General features: G+C 37.6%; 1 protein-coding gene across 1 annotated transcript in view; it reads right to left on the bottom strand.

The window, feature by feature from the left end:
• Positions 1–3,285: 3,285 nt before the first annotated feature.
• LOC118854753 (transmembrane protease serine 11B-like protein) overlaps positions 3,286–20,548 on the bottom strand; it is a 26,989-nt gene continuing 9,726 nt past the window's right edge. The window contains exons 3-10 of the mRNA XM_036765017.1: positions 14,080–14,198; positions 13,912–13,979; positions 10,893–11,053; positions 9,326–9,364; positions 8,920–9,094; positions 6,111–6,370; positions 4,776–4,918; positions 3,286–3,447 (exon numbers count right to left, since the gene is read on the bottom strand). Of these exons, the coding sequence (XP_036620912.1) occupies positions 3,286–3,447; positions 4,776–4,918; positions 6,111–6,370; positions 8,920–9,094; positions 9,326–9,364; positions 10,893–11,053; positions 13,912–13,979; positions 14,080–14,198 (1,127 nt within the window). The remainder of the gene's footprint in view (positions 3,448–4,775; positions 4,919–6,110; positions 6,371–8,919; positions 9,095–9,325; positions 9,365–10,892; positions 11,054–13,911; positions 13,980–14,079; positions 14,199–20,548) is intronic.

Here is a 20,548-nt window from a genome sequence, read left to right as displayed (position 1 = left end):
TCTCTTTTCAAATAGAAAATTATATGGAAGTCATAACTGCTGGCAGTTGATATTGGGGGTGGGGACACATCAGAATAGGCACTAGAGCTGATAGTCTTAGAAGAACCCACAGACCTTTAGCAGCACCTCTGGAGCACTGAGAACAGAGAAAGCAGTAGCCTACCAGTGGAATTGGGGCTGTGGGAGGATGAAATAGCCCCCCAGGCATGCTCTGAAGCCTGGGTATCCATTAACCAGTCTGCTAGTACATTGAAAACAGCCTAAGGGCTTTAATGAAGAGCTTCCATGTGGAGTGGTGTAGTAACTAGGGCACTCAGCTTAGAGTTAGAAAGACTCTGATTCAAATCCTGCCTTCCACACATTAACCGTGTGACCCTGAGCAAGTCACTTCTCTGAACCTCAAGTATCAAATAAGGGAGGTTAAACTGGATATGCTCTAAGGATTTCTCTAGCTCTAAATCTATGATCCTATGAAATTCAGTGTGTGAACACAAAAGAAATGTCCACAAGTAACTTCTGGGGTAGCTAATAGCGGTAATGAATGTTAGTACCTGAAATCACATAGAGTTTTGCAAACTGCAGGTAATTAACATCATAAACAGAAACTTGATGCCTGCTTCCACTGGAAATAGGAAGAAATCTTAGATTGAACGAAATAAGTGAACAAACGCATTTTAAACAGTGCCACTTAAAAGTTACCATAGAATAAAAAAAAAAGAAATCAAGTAGACTGCTTTTGAATACATTTTAATCACAGAATATCACACATTTTGGAACCATATACTATAAGGCTTCTTTGTATATTTTCTTCTCTCTCTCTCTCTCTCTCTCTCTCTCTCTCTCTATCTCTCTCTCTTTTGCATGCACCTGGATAGTTTGTAATCTTTATTGTTTTACATTTACATTTAATTTTATTTTCTTTCTCAATTACATGTAAACAAAAAATTTTAACATTTTTTTTAAAGATTGAGTTCCAAATTCTCTCCCTTTCTGCCTTCCCTCCCCCGCTCCTTGAGAAGACAAGCACTATGGTACAGATTATACATGTGCAGTCATGTAAGACATTTCCATATTAGCTATGTTGCAAAAGAAAATACAGATCAAAAAAATTTAAAAAACCAAGATTAATAAAGAAAGCTTAAAAATATGCTTTCAAACTGCATTCAGATTCCATCAGTTCTTTCTCTGGAGGTGGATAGCATTTTTCCTCATAAGTCCTTCAGAATTGTCTTAAATAATTGTGTTTCTAAGTATATATTTTCTTCATCTCCTTCTTCTTCAATTGAGATTAAGTGACTTGCCCAGGGTCACAGAGCCAGTAAGTGTCTGAGGCTGGATTTGAAGTCAAGTCCTCCTGACTCCAGGTATATATTTTCTTCTCAAAGAAAGTTAATGCATTTTAGAGTTTCTTCAGAAATCTACAGCTTCACTGATGATTTATTTTTCTGTATTTAATCTATCTGACATTTTTATCCCTGGTTTACAGGAGTGGGAAGTCATAATGTAGTATAGGGGAAAAACTAATGAATCTGGAATCAAAAGACCCCAATTCAAGCCCCAGTTTTGCCACTAACCAACCGTATGACTAGGAGCCAATGACTTTACCTTTGCTTGTCGGAGTTTCTGCATCTATACAATGGATGCAAAACCTCTCCTGTTTACCCCACCCACATAGTAGTTGTGAAGTCATTTATTTATTTTGTAAACCACAGAGTGCTGCATAAATGGCAGCTGTTAATTACACAGTGATAAAGGCAGTTGTTCCTGGCCTCAGTACAAAGAAGGGATTATAACCCAGTGTTTGCATTTAGTGCTGACACCATGTGCTTCCCCACTATTGAAGGCAACAACAGGAAAGCAAATACTGTATATGACAATCCAATCTAATTAAGGCTTTCGTGGCAATCTTTTACAGTATTGTTAGATCAAATGGACTAAATTCTAAAGGACAAGAACAGACTTACATAAAGTTCTAAGAGCTGAATGGCTAAAATCAAAGGCATTGCCAAATGCCGATAAATCCATTCAGGTACAAAGGATCTAGGAAAACAGCAGAGCTCTGTTTGAAGGGTAAATTATAGTGCTAAGGACCATATTGATCATCTGTATTCTAAAAAATAGCCTAAACAAATATGATAATCTTCTACGTTGATGGGACATAGGGGAGAAAAACATATTTAAATAAACACATTTTAAGTACTGACCATATTTTTCTTTCCTTCTGTGGAAAATATTATACTATTTTATATCATTTTTAATTTCAACTAGACCCAGAGCCTGAATTAATGAGTAAGTGGATGAAGATCCAGGACCTGGGCTTCTTTGTTCTCTCTAAAAGTTTGCTCAGGAAATACCCTTACCACTCAACAAGACCAGATTAGACTGACCTAAGGACACTCTTACCCCTGTTAGCCATTAAAGGACGAGACCCTAACTCCAAGAAAGACTACCTAGCTCTTAATGTTAACTGACTTTTGTCAACATTCTTTACAACCCTGTTCCATTAAGGAAAATCCTCTTCTTGTATAATGTTTAAACATACATGGGGGTCATAAAAAAACGAGGCAACACAGGCTTGTGGGGTCTGCTAAAATAACATATATAAGTTTTCTCTTTGCTTTGTTCAGGAGCCAGAGCTACATACAAGTAAGCTAGCTTAGCTATGCTTTAAGGGAAAATAATAAACAACATGGATTTTTCTATCACCTAGCTCTGTTGTTTCCTTCAACCAAACTTTCAGGTTTAACACTTCACTCAAACTTCTAGTGCTTTTTTGTTGTTTATTACCTGTGTGACCTTTTCCCTAGGCCTGAGCTCCCTCTTCAGAAAAACAAAGGGATTGGATTAAATGATTTCTGAGTTCTCTTCCAGAATTAAATCTTATATAATATGTTAATGAATGGGGAATTAGAATATTTGAGTATGATATGTTTCAACTAAAGAATATTTTAAGTGTCTGTTACATGTTAGACACCGGGAACAAAAAGATTTTTTTAAAGAGAATGAAATGGTCCCTCCCCTTCTGGAGCTTACATTCTGCTGGGGGTATAGAACATGTTCCCAGGTAAGCATAGTATGTAGTACAGGGAATGATGGGAGCAAGGAGAAATTCACACAAAGTGCTTTGTTTGAGGAGGGCAGGAGTGCTGTACATAGTTCTGTATGTAAACTTTCAGGATAATGTTTGAACATCCATTGGCCAAAAACACTTTAAAATGCATGTTAAATAAGGTGCAGCCATCATAGACACGTATGACCTGACATTATCTCTACAAAATGCTTTTCTCAAATACCAGTCTTGGAAGCAATCCATGAACGATAGGAAGTCACCCGTGTGTAGACACCTGGTTTGTTCTTTTTGCCACAGTCATCTCCCCAGCTCACTATTCCAACAAGGAACCAAATATTTCGAGAATTAGGGTGAACCAGTGGTCCACCAGAGTCACCCTAAAAACAGGAAGATAGATTTATCATTTTAACAATTTACTTTTCTAAACTTCCCATGAAGTAAAGCTCCCTAAAGGCCCCTGAACCAATCCAGGCTTCCTGGACCCCTCAGGACTTGTGATATTTGGTGGCAAGGCCACCCTCCTTCCTCCTCACTCCTCACCTAATCTGTCACTGAGTGAAATAATTGGACCAAGCAATGAAGAGGTTGGAATGGAAACTTGGGAGGGTAGAGTAGGACTAAGCATTATTTATAAATCTCTCAGGTTGATTCTTTGCTGACTTAAAGACTGCTATTTAAATATGAGGGAAGCTAGGTGCTGCAGTGGATAGAGTACCTGGCCTCCAGTCAGGAAGATATGAGTTCAAATTTGACCTCAGACACTTAATAGCTGTGTCACTCCTATTTGCCTCAGCTCCTCATCTGTAAAATGGGAACACCCTGGAGAAGGAAATGGCAAACTGCTCTAGTATCTTTGCCAAGAAAACTCCATGGACAAGTCCATGGGATCAAAAGGAATTGGACACGACTGGCTGACTGAACAACAACAACTGAACTATAAGAGAAATAATGATGGCATAAGGATAGAAGGTCAGCCCTGGCCTTCATAAAGACCTGGTTTCAAGTCCTGACCACTGACAAGTCACTTAACCTCTTGGGACTATTGGCAATTTTCTAAGATAGATATAGACTTGCTGATGTGGTGGAAGGGGCGCGCACACGCACGCACGCACGCACGCACACACACACGCGCACACACACACACACAGAGTCACAAGTCCAGCTGCCCCAACCTTAACTCATACCCCACAAAAGCAGCAGTAGTAATCGTGGTGATGGTGGTGGTGATAGTAGTAGTAGTAGTAGTAGTAGTAGTAGTAGTAGTAGTAGTAGTAGTAGTGGTAGTAGTAGTAGTAGTAATAACTAGCATTTATATAGAACTTTTAAGTTTGGAAAACATTTTACAAATATTATCTCATTTGACCCTCAGAACAACCATGAGAGGAACATTGTATTTTATCATCATTTTATAGGTGAGAAAACTGAGTTTCCTTTTTGGTAGGTTAAGGTTAAGGAGTTAAGTGACTTGCCAAGATTATACAGATAGTAACTGTCTGAGGTCACACGTGAAGGCATGTCTTCCTGACTATAGGACTTTCATTCTATTCACTATAAAACAGACTCCCCTCAGTAAATATGAACATATATAGAAATATAAATCCATATATGTTAAAGCAATATTTTTGTTAATGATCCCATAATTATCTAAATCAAATTCTTTATGGAAAATGCCTTTGCACTATTTCTCTTGTTGGTATGGATTTACCTGACAGGCGTCAATGTGTCCTTCCATGTAACCCGCACATAACATTGTGTTAAGTATGAGACCATCATAGGAAGCTTCACTATTGCAAGTCTCTGTGTCAATAATTTTCACTGGTGCTTTTTGAAGTGATTTTGGAAATGAACCTAAAATAAATTAAAATTAACAAATGAGCTTCCTTGAAGAATAGCAATAATTGAGAAAAGGGAACCCTGTTAGCTGGGGAAAAACAAAACAAAGAAAACACAAACCCAACCCTCTCTGATCATTGACTACTATTAGAATCGCATCAGCCTCTAGGGTTGCAGTCTCAGAAGTCACCATTCAGGAACTTTGAACTACAGTGGAATGAACCCTAGACCAGGAGTGAGGAAGCCCAGGTTCAAGGCCTAGCTCTGTCATTGATTAGCTCTGGAAGTCATCTCACCTCTCTGATCCTCAGTTTCTTTATCTGTAAAATGAGAAAAACTAAATGGATAATCTCTAAGGTCCTTTCCAGTCCTAATCATGTAGCATTTGAGACTTCAGATCTAGAGAGAGACTTCCGGGAATAGAGTCTGGATTATTTTGTTTTCCTGGGACATTCCTCACATCATGGAGGTGAGGGAAAGAAATGAACTATTCAATTCAATTCAACCAATATTTATGGTGTCTAATATGTGCAAAGCACTATGATAAGTTGTAGATGCAAAGACAAAGGTGATATGGTCCCTTCAACCAAGTTGCTTAGAGTAGTAGAGGTTGTGAGAAAGTAGGAGAGAGAAAATAGGTGATCATCGTAGGTGTTCGTGTATGACTGAGTGTGTGCGTGTGTGTTTGTGTGTGTGTGTGTGTGTGTGTGTGTGTGTGAGATGGAGGGAAGGAGAAGAAGAGAGATGCACACAGAGAGACAGCACAGACACAGAGACCCAAAGACAGAAACATAGAGAGAACATAGTGAATAATTGGTCGGTGGGAAATGAAATCTAACTAGACCCAAGCCTGCCTCAATCAGAGACTCCAGACCAGTGGTGCAAAGCTCTAGATTGTTGACCTGGAAGGTTTCAGAACTATCTGGATCCCTTTGGTCATCTAGATGATGATGTTCTCGGATTGTCCTTCCCTGGGATTTAAGGCATAGAAGAAAACTTTGGTTCTCTCACATAGCACTGCCCCCAGAGATTTTCCCTGTCAGCTCATGAGTATCTTGAGAACAGGGGCTGTGCTGCCTTTTATCTTTGTATCCCTAAAACCTAGCAGAGTATGCTGAACATATGAAAAAGATAAATGTTTGTTCAATTGAACTGAATTAAATTCTATCCCATATATGAAAATACAAATTATTATCAGCACATATACCATCCTTTGCAAGTGCTCCCCATCCTGTCACAACAACATCCGACCCTGGCGGAAAGTTCTGCGTAGCTTCTGGAAGACAAACTCGGTGCACGTTGTTTGTAAAAGAGACTGGTTCAGCAAGGAGCACAACAGCTATGTCATCATGGTGGGCACGTGGATCGTAGTTTTCATGAACAATAAAGTCTCTTATTTTGTTCTTCATGTAGGGAGGATTTACCACAGTCCCAAAACTGACAGTCCAGTCTGATATATTTTTGTAGCTAAAGAAACAAAAATGGTATCTTTGGTCTTTGGCTCATAGGATGCAAGTGTTTTAAGCTTCTATTTGTATACAATAGTATAATGGTTTTGGATAGACCCCAACCACCAGTTTTCAAAGTAGTTTGCCTCTTAGACATCTCAGATGGTGGGAGAGAGAACAATATGTAAAGTGCATCACAAACCTTAAAGCACCATCATTATAAGTTAGCCTCACACACTGATAAGGATTATGGTATTTGGGATCTTGGAGGGATCAAAAGATCATTTACACATCAGGGAACTGAGACCCAAAAACTTCTCTTAGATCACAGAGCAAAACTAGACTAGAATCCACATGTCCTGACTGGTGTCCCACATGATTTTCCCTTTGTATCACAGCTCCTCTAGCTTAACTATATCGAAGGTTTTCTATGGGAACATAATTAATCTTACCACAAAGAAGAGTTTTATTGGAATTTCCTTCATATTTTATGTTCACGAATTAACAAATTAAAATGTCTCCATTACTTGACCTTTTCGTTTAGTTACTGTGAATTTCACTTGTCCCCAACCATCTTCAGACACTTAACTTTAGTCTTAGAAATCACCAGTCGGGTTGGAGGGAGGAAGGAAGGCTTTAAGCACTTATATAGTGCCAGGCACTGTGCCTGGGGCATTACAAATATTGTCTCATTTGATTCTCACAATAACACTGTGAGAAGGGACTATTATTATCCACATTTTACAATTGAGGAAGCTGAGGCATTCAAATGGTTAAGCGACTTCCCCAGGGTCACATAGCTAGCGCATGTCCATAGCCATTCTTATGCTTCAGTGGGGCATTGAATTTCTCCACACCCAGAACTTTCAACCTATCAAACTTAGCATACTCTTGTTTTTTATATGCTATTTTATTTTCTCCCAATTACATGTAAAAACAATTTTTAACATTCATTGTTTTTTTTTAAGTTTTGAATTCCAAATTCTACCCCTTCCTCTCTCTCCTCCCCCTCCCTGAGATGGTAAGCAATCTGATATGTTATACATATGCAATTATGTAAAATATTTCCATATTAGTAATTTTGTGCTAGGAAATTCAAGAAAGAAAGAAAGAAAGAAAGAAAGAAAGAAAGAAAGGAAGGAAGGAAGGAAGGAAGAAAGGAAGGGAGAGAGAGAAAGACAAAGAAAGAAAGGAGGAAAGAGAAAGAAAGGAGAAAAGAGACAGAAAGAAAGAAAGAAGGAAGGAAAGAAAGAGAGAGAAGGGAAAGAGAGTGAGAGGGAGGGAGGGAGGGAGGAAAGAAGGAAGGAAGGAAGGAGGGAGGGAAGGATGAAGGGAAGGAAGGAAAGGAAGGAAGGAAAGAGAGAGAGAGAAAAGAAAGAAAGAAAAAAGAAGGAAAGAAAGAAAGAAGAAAAGGAGGAAGGGAAGGAAGGGAAGGAAGGAAGGAAGGAAGGAAGGAAGGAAGGAAGGAAGGAAGGAAGGAAGGAAGGAAGGAAGGAAGGAAGGAAGGAAGGAAGGAAGGGGAAAATAGTATAATCAGTCTGTGTTCAGATGACATCCGTTCTTTCTCTGGATTTGGATATCACTTTTCATCATGAGTTCTTTGGGATTGCCTTGGATCATTGTATAGCTAAGATATAAGAGAATAGCTAAGTCATTCACACTTGTTCATCGTATAATTTTACACCATTGTATACAGTGTTTTCCTGCCTCATTTGCACTTTATTTCAGAAATCATCCTCCTAGTCATTTCTTATATCACAATATTACATTATAATCATATATCACAAGTTATTCAGCCATTCCCCAATTGATGGACATCCCCTCAATTTCTAATTCTTAGCCACCATAAAAAGAGATACTATGAATATTTTTGTACAAATATGTTCTTTTTCCTTTTTTTAAAAAAAGAATCTCTTTGAGATAAGAATCTAGCAGTGGTATTTACTGGATCAAAGGGTATGCACAGTTTTATAGCCCTTTGAGCATAGTTACAAATTGCTTTCCAGAATGTTTGGATCAATTCATAACACCACCAACAATGCATTTGTGTCCCAGTTTTCCCACAATCCCACCAACATTTATCATGTTTCTTTTTTGTCATATTAGCCAATCTGGTGGGTGTGAGGTATTACCTCAGAGTTATTTTAATTTGTATTACTCTAATCAATAGTGATTTAGAGCATTTTTTCATATGAATATAAATAGCTTTGATTTTTCTGCTTAACCTTCTTTAACCATTTATCAATTGGGGAATGACTAATATTCTTATAAATTTGACCCAGCTGTGTATATATTTAAGAAATGAGGTCTTTATCAGAGATACTTTCTGCAAAAAAAATTTCCCAGTTTTCTGCCTTCCTTTCAATCTTGGTTTCATTGGTTTTGTTCGTGCAAAAACTTTTTAATTTCATATAATCAAAATTATCCATTTTACATTTTATAATGCTCTCTATATCTTCTTTGGTCTGAAATTCTTCACTTATCCATAGGTCTGATTTGCCTATGGTACCACTCTTTATGTCTAAATCGTGCACACATTTTAACCTTATCTTGGTATAACTCACTCACTTTTTAAAGCAATGAGCTGCAGTCACCAGCCACCTGTTGCTAATCAGAGATGCCCCACAATAGTGTCGGCCCCTGACCTTCAGGCTAGCTTGCCATGGCCATTCCCCTTCCTGAGCAGCAGATCCTCCTTTAATTCGGTCATATGCCGAGGACATTTTTGCCCTCCTCCCACAGCCTGTCAGAAAGAAATAATCAATTGGTTTCCTTAAAAACAGGAACATTCAAGTTTCTTTAATTATGCTACAGAGCAGCAGCTGAAATGATTTCCACTCTCTTATAAGGTTTTGGGAAATGGCTGCTCTCTTTTCATTAGGTACTTTTGTATCTCATTCTTCACTCCATCATTCCAGAACACTGTCACGTGTCATTATTATTGGTGTTGTCATTCGAAATTTTCTGAACTTACAATTGTTGATTGTCCTTTCAGCATGGACTTTACTGGTTTCTGAAACAAAAACAAATATGAAATAAGTACAGGGCATGTATTTCAGCTGACTTCAGTTTCTCTAAGTCATGATGTCCATGACATGGGGTATATATGAAAGTCAGGGATCACCTAGGTGGAATAGGATTCCAAGGCACATCAGAAGAGAACATCCATTCAGGAGAATAAGAATTCTATGAGATCGTAGGGATTTGGGTTTTGTCATTGGTCCACAGGCTAAATAGTGTATACGATTTGTGCCTTCATATAGGCTGTCCCCAGTGATAGGAAGACATTGCCTCCTTATGTCCACCTCTTAGAATCTTTAGCTTCTTTTATGGCCCATCTTAGTTGTCACCTCCTACCAAAAGCTTTTCCTGATCCCCTTACATGTTAATGGACTTCTCCTCTTCAGATTGTTTTTGCCCTATTTGTGTAAATGTTGTGTCCCCAAGCAGAATGTAAGCTCCTTGAGAACTGAAGAGTTTATTTCTTTGCTTTGGGTTTGCATCCCAAGCCCAGTACATAGTGCCTTACTCATGGTAGGTGCTCGTCAATGCTTGTTGAATTGAGCTGAATCAGATTGAGCCTAGCCTAGAACTGGCCCCCAAGGTGAATGTGCAATGTGAAGATATCTAGAATTCATGCTTTCATTTAGATTTATTATGCAAATGATCAAAAGTGGAACCTCATTCTTAGGTTCTCCTTCATGATACTACTACCGCTGCTGCTGCTGCTGCTGCTACCACCACCACCACCAATAATAGCTATAAGAGCTAACATTTGTATTGTGCTTTAAAATTTGCAAATCACTATAAATTATCTTATTTGATTATCACAACAGCCATGTGATGTAGGTGCTATTATCCCTATTTTACAGATTAGAAAATTGAAGCTGAAGGAGATTAAGTGACTTGCCCAGGTAACTCATCTGACACAGGATTTGAATTTATGTCTTCCTGACTCCAAGTCCAGGGCTCTAGTCGTTTAGGTGGTATTATACAAGTTAGCCATGCGAACGCATACCTGCGACTTCCTGAAATCCCTGCTAAATTATAGAAATGGCTAAAAGGACCTCCTATCTGTTCTAAATTGACTGAGAATACAGTGTATACAGGCACATTAGTCAAGCGTAAGAAATACACCTGGCTGTGTAAATCTATATAAATATATATAGTATATGAATAGAGAAATGACCCAGCATCAATGGTCATTCATTCATTCATTTATTTATTTAGCAGGCATTTATCTATAATGCACAAAACAATGTGCTGAGAAATGATGTGAGAGATGTTAGGTGTTATCTCACATAGTACTGAGGCCAATACCCCCTTTGGTGGAATATCATGAGGTGGAAAAAGGACAGGGTGGGGGAGGGTCATCCAGGTCCTGTGGAGGGTTGTAGTAATTCATCCCAATTTTGGGTGTATGATGACAGAGCGGTGACTCTAAAGCTAAGAGCTGGAATAATGGCAGCTGGAATCCTAACTATAAGATGAAGCATAGGTAGAATGACAGTTACATGAATGAATGACGTATTTATACTTGCCTGTAAGCTTAAGGGAAGAGGGATCAAAAGTCAGGGATGCAGAGTTATTCCTCAGCATGTGATTCAAGACATTTCCAATTTTTCTTCTCATATCTGCTTTCCTTCCTGGGGAAGACTTCATCATGAGCCAAATATCTACTGTCACACCATCAGAGCTTGGGCTGGAAAAAGTACAATCGTTCATTATATTGGCAAAGGCAGTTTTCCCCTGCATGGTCTCTGCTCTGATACTGCTTTATTGATTCTGAAAATGTTTCTGGATATAGGCCATTTTAGCTCAAAATAAAGACAAAGTTCCAACAATTAGCACTATCTGAAAATGTAATAGCATGCCTCAGGAGGAAGTGTAATGAATTTCCCCTCACTGAAGATATCTTTATGCTGAATCTGGAAGACTGATTTTTGTGAGCATAATATCTCTAATATTGGAAATAGGATGTGAGATTTGGGTAATGATGGAACCAAATGACCTTTGAGATCCTTTCTCATGCTAAGATTCAATCCCTCATGTCTATGAGATGTTTATACAGAGACATTATGGATATACATGTATACATACATACATATGTGGTGTATCCATTAGTTAGTGGCAAAAAAATACCTAGCTTTATTAATACTCTAAGCTTAATGGATATAGGTTAGAGGCATATAAGAAGAGGTATAATCTAGATATAAAGTGAGATCATCTATTCACTCAACAAAGATTTATTGAAGACTCAGGTATAAGACACTCGGCTAGGTGTCACGGAGGACACAAAGATAAATAAGCAATGCCTGTCCTCAGTCAAAAAGGAGAGATCAAACATGTATGCAAATAACTATAATACAAGGGAGAATGTGACAAATTAGTATTTATCCTTACATCACCCACAAAGCTAAGTATAATACATCGCACATGGTAGGAATTCAATGAAGATTTGACAGATAAATGAATGAAATGTGTGAGCAAAGTTCTCTGGGAATTTGAAAGAAGGAAAGATGACATTTAGCAGAGGGTGTTACAAATAAGCAAGGAGGAAGTACTGTTGATTTGTGGGGGCATGAAGACTTCCTCTACTGCCAATAAATCAAATGAGATCATTAGTCTCTCTACCATTTTGAGGTTGTTTATAGGTAACAGATAAAATCAAGGAAAACCAGACCTTCTGAGCTAGTGTTTGTTTAAGGCTGGTCCATTTTATTACAGTTGCAAAGCTAACTGTTTTGAAAGAAAGAAGGGCCAGGGGGGAGTCAGGTGAGACTTCCATGTAGGTGCGCAGTATTCGTCCTATTGCCATTCTAAGAGCTGCCTGAAATCTTGGACATGGAAAGGGTGGAGGGACACAAGGTCACAGCATAGCCTTGCAGCATACAGAATTTAAATCTTATAGAATATTAGCTGATTGAGGGCAAAGATTGATTTCTCTGTGCTCCTGGAACCTAGAACAATCCCTTGCACATAGTAGGCATTTGATGAATGTTTGTTAGACTTAATAGGTTTTGCTGACAATCACTAGGAACTGTATGGAAAACAGAGGCTAAATACCCTTTTTCCCATTGGGGTACGAAGAGTCAACAAGTATTTATTAAGCTCTTACTATATGCCAGGTATTCTCCTAAAACGATGGGACTAGACCTGTGATTTCATCAGTATAGACCCTATACCAATGCATGAATTCCTGAATATGAAAACTCTTTCTACTAAGAGGTCTTATCCTAGAGTCTGTAAACTTGTTATAAAAACACATACATACAAACTTATACATGTATTGATAACTTCATTTCAATATAATTAGCTTCTTTGTAATCCTCTGTATGTTATTTTATTCATTTTAAAACATTCTGAGAAGAGGTCCTTGGGCTTCACCAGACTGCTGAAGCTGTTCATGAGACAAAAAAAATTTAAGAACACCTGTCTACAGCTTCAGGTCAGCACCTTCTCTGCAGTTTTTATTACAAGGGAAGGGAATTTATATACTACCCACTGTGTGCAGGCACCATGCTAAACACTTTTACAAATATTATCTCATTTGACGCTCACAACAATCTGTTATTATCCCTATTTTACAGCTGAGGAAACTGAGGCAGTCAGCGATTAATGACTTACTGAGGATCATGCAATCAGAATGTGTCCGGAGTATGACCTGAACCAGGTTGTCCTGGCATTTAGGCCAGAATGGCATTTTTTCTTTGTTATAAATAATACACAACATCTTGGAAATGTAGATATTCTCTCCTTCTATTCTGTAACAATCCTAGTGAGAGGAAGGTATAGAACCTCCCATAAAGTCTTGGCAAGACTCTCATACATTCAAAGGAGAGAATTGAACATGGATAACTAAAAGTCAACTGATATCAAACTGAAATAATGATAACTAGCATGCTTAAGGCATTTTAAAGTTTCCAAAGGGTTTCATTTGATTTCATTTAATATATTTCATTTATCTATTTCATTTATATATTTCATTTCATATTTCATTTCATTTAATCCTTTCAACAACCTTATAAGGTTGGCGCTGTCATTATTCTAATTTTACAAATAAGGAACCTGGGGCTAAGAGGTCAGATGGCTTGCCTAGAACCACCCAGCTAGTGTCTGAGGAGAGATGTGAACTCAGGTGTTTTCACTCCAAGTACAACACTCTGTCCACTGATGACCTCATTACCCTATGTAATATTAGATCAAAACCAGATATCAGGAAATAATCACTTATGATGTACATAATGTAAATATATACATAATGCACATAACCATTTATGATGATGATTTAAGGATATGTATTTCCTAATTTATCATTTGACAATTGAACAATTTAACATTAAACCATTCATACGTTATAAGAAAGGTATTCTTATTTTGAGGGTTTACACTGAATATCAGACAGCCATTGAGGTTAATGACAGATAGTAGCCTCTTATTGAATATTGACTACAAAATTTATATCACTTTTTTCTGACAGAAAGAACTTGCAATACAGAGACTTGTATGATGAATTAATCACTTTTTGGGCTATTTGTTTCTGAAAAAAACTTGACTTACGATAGGTTGGTGACTTGAGAATTGATATATTGATTGTGTATGCTAGAAGCTTGAAATGCATCAATCATCTGTTAAAAGGGAGAAATGAGTTCATAAGTCAACTCCAACAGCATGTTCATATTTCAAGAGAATTTATAATGAGGTGAGTATAGGCAAGCCTTGACTTACTCGAGTCTCAATCATTTTGCTCAGAGATGCAGTTTCTTCAGAAGTCTCTCTTTCAAAATTGCTATTGTATGGAATATCTCTAACTTTAAAATTCCCTTGATAGTAGTAGGTCTTATTTTCTATGAAAGAAAGAAATGAAATTAGACTATGTAACTGGAAGGAAACCCAAGTCCAAATCTCTCCAAGAAAAAAAAAAGATATCCAAGACATATTTAGTTTAGTAGATGGTTCTACCATACTCTAGAAACCTCTTTATCCCAGAAGCTCAGTCAGGGCCTAAAATGTACATCTTTGAAGTACTCTCAGCCCCTGTGGCCTCTCCCTCTATTGGGGTGGTTCCTCCTAGAATCTAGGAATCTGAGCACCTAGTAAGGTGCTCGGAACAACATGACCTTCACTCCTCTCCAGGCTGTTCACAAGACTTTCTCTTCCAAGCCACCCCCTCCCCACCCAATCTAATATCTCTTTCTCCCTTTTCAACTCTCTTTCATGTATTGACTTCCCCCATTAAAATATAAACTTCTCGTGGGTGGCAACTGTCTTTCTATCTATTTATATTTGTATTCCCAGCACTTAGCACAGTGCGAGCAAGTAGGAAGTGCTTAAAAAATGCAAAAATGTTGACTGCCTGAAAGTTGGAGGTAATCAAATGAACACATTTGGCTTGTCTACTAACAGAAGTCATTACCCCAAATAAGCGACATAGAAAGCTTTCCTTGAACCCAAAATAAAGTAGAGCCAAGGAATCCAACAAGGATAAATTGGATAAAGGTCAAAAGAGGTTTGCTGCTGTTGTTGTTCAGTTGTGTTCAACACTTCATGACCCATTTCAGGCTTTTACTGGAGTGGCTTGCCATTTCCTTCTCCAACTCATTTGATAGGTGAGGAACCTGAGGTAAACAGAGTTAAGTGACTTGCCCAGAGTCACATAGCTAAGTGTCTGAGGCTGGATTTGAACTCCAGGCCCAGCACTATATCCACTGTGCCACCAACCTGCCCCTATTAGCAGGGGATAGGTGTTCATTTTTATTAAAATAATAACTCACATTTATATAATATGTTATATAATATGTTAAAACTTTCAAAGAGTTTGTGTATATTAGCTCATCTGATCCTTGTAACAACTCCATGAAGGCTTAATTGTTATCTGTATTTTGCAGAAATGACACATACCTTAGATAAGATTTTCTACTAGAATGAAGCAATACGTATTGAGTTCCTCCTGCGCAACTAGGATTATTTTCATGACAATGGAAACCATCTTTCCTAGTGGAAAAGATTCCTTCCTTGAAGAAAATCTCACTTCATTTACTCCTTTATATGACGAGCAGTTTGCTTAACCTCTGAACCTCAGTTATTCATTTGTAAATTAATATTTAATAATATCTGTGATAATTATCTTACAAGATTATTAGGAGACCCCAGAGATATGACAAAAGAAAAACACTTTGCAAATTTTAAAGCATTTTATAAATTTCAGTTATTATTATCATATTACAACACTGAAGGAATACTTGAGAAGTGTTAGACATGGTCTTTGCCCTTAAGAAGTCTACTATGGGACACGAGGATAACAGAGGTAAAAATACCTAGAAGGCAATTCAAAATTATACAACCAAGTACAAAATGTGGTTTGGGACTTTAAGTAATAAAAGAATTCAGAGAAGGAAGAGATCTCAGAGATCATTGTGACATCAATTTGAAGATGGATTTCTGTAATGATATTGAGAATATGCATTACAATAAGCAACAGATTATATCAACAGTGACAGGGGATCCAAATGGAATGTTGGGAAGGGAAGTTTGAAGAGTCAAGCAATTTGGACAGATTATAGATTAATTAACAAGCATTTATAAGGGGCCCACTATTTACTAGGAACTGGGGATACAGAGATAAGGATTGACTATAAATTAATAATCAACAATCACCTATTAAACTCCTACTATGTGCCAGGCACTATTCTAAGCACAGGAGACATAAAGAAAGGGGGAAAAACAGTCTCAGATATCAAGGAGCTCACATGCTAATGGAGAGACAATATGCAAATCAATCAACAAGCATTTATAAAGGGCCTACTAGGTGTGAGGTACAAATTTGGGGACAAAAAGACAAAAATGAAGTCATTGTTCCCCTCAGAGAGGAACATACACTTAGGATCATAGCCTTCAAGATGAAAGATGTTACAAGTAATTTAGTATTATAATTTTATTTTAAAATGAGGAAATTGAGATGCAGAGAAGTTGCACAGCTAGCTAGTACCTTGATCTCCTGGTTACAAAGCTATATATAAAGGAAGAACAAAGCTATATGGCTGCTGAGTGGTGACATGAAGAAATAGACTGACCTACCCCTTCAACAAACAATGACATTGGATTCCCTCATGGTTACAGAATTGGAAGGTGGAAGGATAGACTTTTAGTGAGAAGATGGTGAATGAAAAGAGACTTTTGGTGAGAAGAATAGAGGGTGAAGTGAATTATGAAAGCTTTGCCTGAAATAGTGGACCAGGTGAGGGCAGTCAGCAATAAGAAAAGAGCAGACATCCCAGAGATGAAAGTGCTAATGAGGTGAGAGTATTGATTCCAGGATTGAAGATCCCCCAAAAGCAACTTGAAATATAAGTTTGCCAAAATTGCTACTAATAAGGATGACTAAAACCAGATCTTATTTCTAGCAGGGAGAATTTTTCAGTGACAAACAAAAAGTGATGTTTTTATTTCTGTCATGACCAAGTGCTTCCTGTCTGTATACTCAATGTATATAAATACCTTCCCCTAGAAAAAAAGGTAAGGGACTTAAGGAATGCTTTTCCACTATCCAGGTAGTCATGGAAAATCAAACATTCTTTAACAATAAATGAAAAATGCCAATGGAAATAAGGTAATTGCCCATCCATTGAGGAATGGCCATACAAATTGTGATACATGAATGTAATGGAATACTAAATGTGCGTTACAAAAAATTGATTATGAAAAGTGCAGAGAAGAATGGGAAGACACATAATGCTGATGTAAGCAAAACTAGGGAAACAATATATATGATTGCACCTGTGTAAATGAAAAGAACCATAACAACAATAAAACCTGAAACTAAATCATATGTAATTATGATAATAAAGTTTCAAAGAATAGATGAGAAAATTCATTTCTCATGTTTTTTTTGCAGAAGTAGAGGGACAATGGGTACAGAGTATTGCATGTGATTTGGTGATAAATTAAAAGATTTGTAAATTCTGCTTAACTGTTTTTCTGTCCTCTTAGAAGCCTGTGCAAGAGGAAGAGGGGGAGATTTATAGTGGAAATGAAAGTAATACAAAATCAAAAGATATCAGAATAGTTATTTTAAAATAAAAATTTCAATTAAGAAGGGGCTTCAATGTGAAAACAAAAAAGAAAAAAGAATTGAAAGATATAGAGGAGGATTTAGAACTATATTAGTAGATTGTGAGGGATAAGGCAGGGCAAGACATGGAGAAATATGATACAGAGGAAAAAGGACCAAAGGACCACTGATCTCTGAACTAAGGAACAGATATGAGGCTCTTCTCAAAGAGGAAGGAGTTGGCCCCTCTACAGAGAAGCAGCTATTTGTCTTCCAGGGAATGATGACATGAGGTTCACAGGTGAATGACAAGTGAAAGATTATCTAGGAAATGTCACAGAAAAAAATGCAAGTAGCAATCATTAGTGACTTCCTACTGAATGATATTGAAAAAGCTATTTACCAACTTGATAACAATAAAAAACAGGTAACTGTCTTCAGAGGGTATATTTAAGATGTGACAGTGATTCTTCTAAGACTTGTCAAATTGGATGATTAGTAGCCATTTCTGGTGATTTATGTATGCATAAATGATACCAGCAGAAAAAAATCTAAGAAAGATTGCTAAAGATTATGACACCCTAGGCAATAAATTGAAGACCTTAGGGGAACGAGTGGTGTTTTCACCATCGCCCCCAAAGTGAAGCCTGGGGTTTTGCAGATTTGGGAAGTTAGAGAAGTGTGATATGAATTAATGTAGTCTTACAAGTGGGTTCAGAATATCGGTTTCTCAAGTACAACAGGGTAAAAAAAAGGTCTGGAAGTTTAATGAACTACTCATTTAATGAGTCAACAGTATGAGAATCAATGAACTGTGATCAAGCTCCCATATTATTATAACAGGAGATAAGCGTTAGAGAATCACCCAAAGCTCAGAGATAATTAAATGACTCCTCTGTGATCACATAACTAATAAAAGTTAGAGACTGAATTTGAACCTAAGTTTTTCTGATTTCAAGTACAACATGATAGCTAATACATGATGCTGTCTTTGAATGATGTGATGCATTGGACAAACTGAGTGCCTTCGTGATCTTAGGCTTTATGAGATGACTTACACACAGCAGGACTAGGCAAGTAAAAGTCCTACTGCAGTCTTCTCTGGGCAGATTATATGTATTGTGTTCAGTTCTTGGCAACGCATTTTAGAGAGAATATTGATAAGCTGAAAAGTGTCTAGAGCAGGATAATTAAGATGGTGAGTGGCTTTGAGATCATACTGAATGAAAATAGGTTGACAGAATTGGAGGATATTTAGAATAAGAAATAGAAGACCTTGGGGGAGGGATAGAGATATCATATTGAGGGACTGTCATGTTGATGGTAGTTTAGGCTTGCTCTACATGGCCCCCAGGGGCAAAACTAGGAGCAATGGGTCGAAGTTGTAAGGAGACAGATTTAGACTTGAGGTAAGAAAATCTTTTTAATCAACGAGAGGTATCCAAAAGTAGAATGGGCTGTCTCAAGAGATAGAGAGTTCTCCTTCACTGGAGGTCTTTGGACAAAAGATGAATGGTTATTTGTTGGGTGTGCTGCAGAGGTTTTTTTGTTCACGAGTGGGATGAATTCAATGATCTCCAAGGTTTCTTGACAACGCTGAGATTTTATGAATGTGAATAATAATGGCTGACACTAATACAGCAAGCACTTTAACATTTATAAAATGCTTTGTATACAGTATCTCATGGTATCCCCTTAAAAATTCTGTAAGTCAGTGACTCACTCTTAGTCAGAAGTTTACTCAGTGAAAGAAGCAGTATTTGCATCCAGACCTCTCCTAAGTACAATCCTTTAGAGATCCTACCCAGTGCCTAACATGCCAGGTTGTAGCTCTGGCAGCATGTAGGCTAAGCTAGTCCTTTAAAGGGACAAGAATAGCATTGGCTCCCTTGCCTCCTGCAAACAAAAGGGTTAGCCAGGTGGGAATTCATGCCAGAAGTTTTACCTCACTTCCTGCTGTCCTCTAGGGAATGAATACCTTAACTGGTTGACTGTAGAGGCCAAGGGGCTGCAGATTTTTATTGTTATTGTCTCTTTAGTTGATTCTTTTAATCTCTTATGCTTACATTTTTGTTGTATTTTACAAACCCTGAATACTTTACCCCTGAACCTGAATCACTGGACCAGGCTATGTTAGGGCTAGCCCCAAACAACTACACTGCTTTTCTAACTCCCATTGCATTTTATACTTAGGTTATAAAACAATTATATCTTACTCTGTATTATGATTATTTACTCATGTGTCCTACCTCTTCTCTTCTCTCTGCACTCTCTTGGAGAACTGATTAGCTCCTGTGGGCTCAATTATCTCTGTCTATGCAGATGACTCTCAAACCTATATATGTAACTCCTATCTTTCTCCTAGGCCCACTTCACCAATTGCCTCTTTGATATCTCCACCTGGAGAGCCATATCCAAACAAGACTCATTATTTTCTATCCCTAAACCCACACCTCCTTCTAATTTTACTGTTTCTGACAAGGGAACCACCATCATTCCAGTCATTCACGTTTGGGACCTCAACTAATCAAGTAATCGTCAACTCTTTTCTCTTACCAACTCATATCCAATCACTAGCCAAGTCTTTTTTTTCTATACATACTTCTCTTTATTAGTTCTTTCTCTGGATACAGATAGCATTTTTCTTCATATTTCCATTATAGTTAATTTGGGTATTTTTAATAGTTAAAATAACTTACTCACTCAAAGTCATTCCTCAAACAATATTGCTGTTACTGTATATGATGTTCACTTGATTCTGCTCATTTCATTCTCCATTGTTTTGCACAAGTCTTTCCATGTTTTTCTAAGATCATTGAACTCACCATTTCTTATAGCACAGTCACATTCCATCCATGCATATACCACAACTTGGTCAGCCATTTTGCAAGTGATGAGCATCCCTGCAATTTCCAGTTCTTTGCCACCACAAAGAGGGCTAGAGAGCCTTTCTCATTCAAAATGACAGAATCTCAGAATAGCTATGTGATTTGGCTAAGTCATAGCCTCTTTGAACTGCAAGCACCTCATCTGTAAAATGGGAATAATTTCTGCACTCTTAGATCCAGGGACCTGATACTTATTCCATGTCTAGGAGAATTCACAGGAAAATCATGGGACAAAATATTCTGAAGAGCAAAAAGTCCA

The sequence above is a fragment of the Trichosurus vulpecula genome, chromosome 6, assembly GCF_011100635.1.
Source record: "Trichosurus vulpecula isolate mTriVul1 chromosome 6, mTriVul1.pri, whole genome shotgun sequence".
In the NCBI taxonomy this organism is placed as follows: domain Eukaryota; kingdom Metazoa; phylum Chordata; class Mammalia; order Diprotodontia; family Phalangeridae; genus Trichosurus; species Trichosurus vulpecula.
This window is presented reverse-complemented; position numbering and strand designations above follow the sequence as displayed.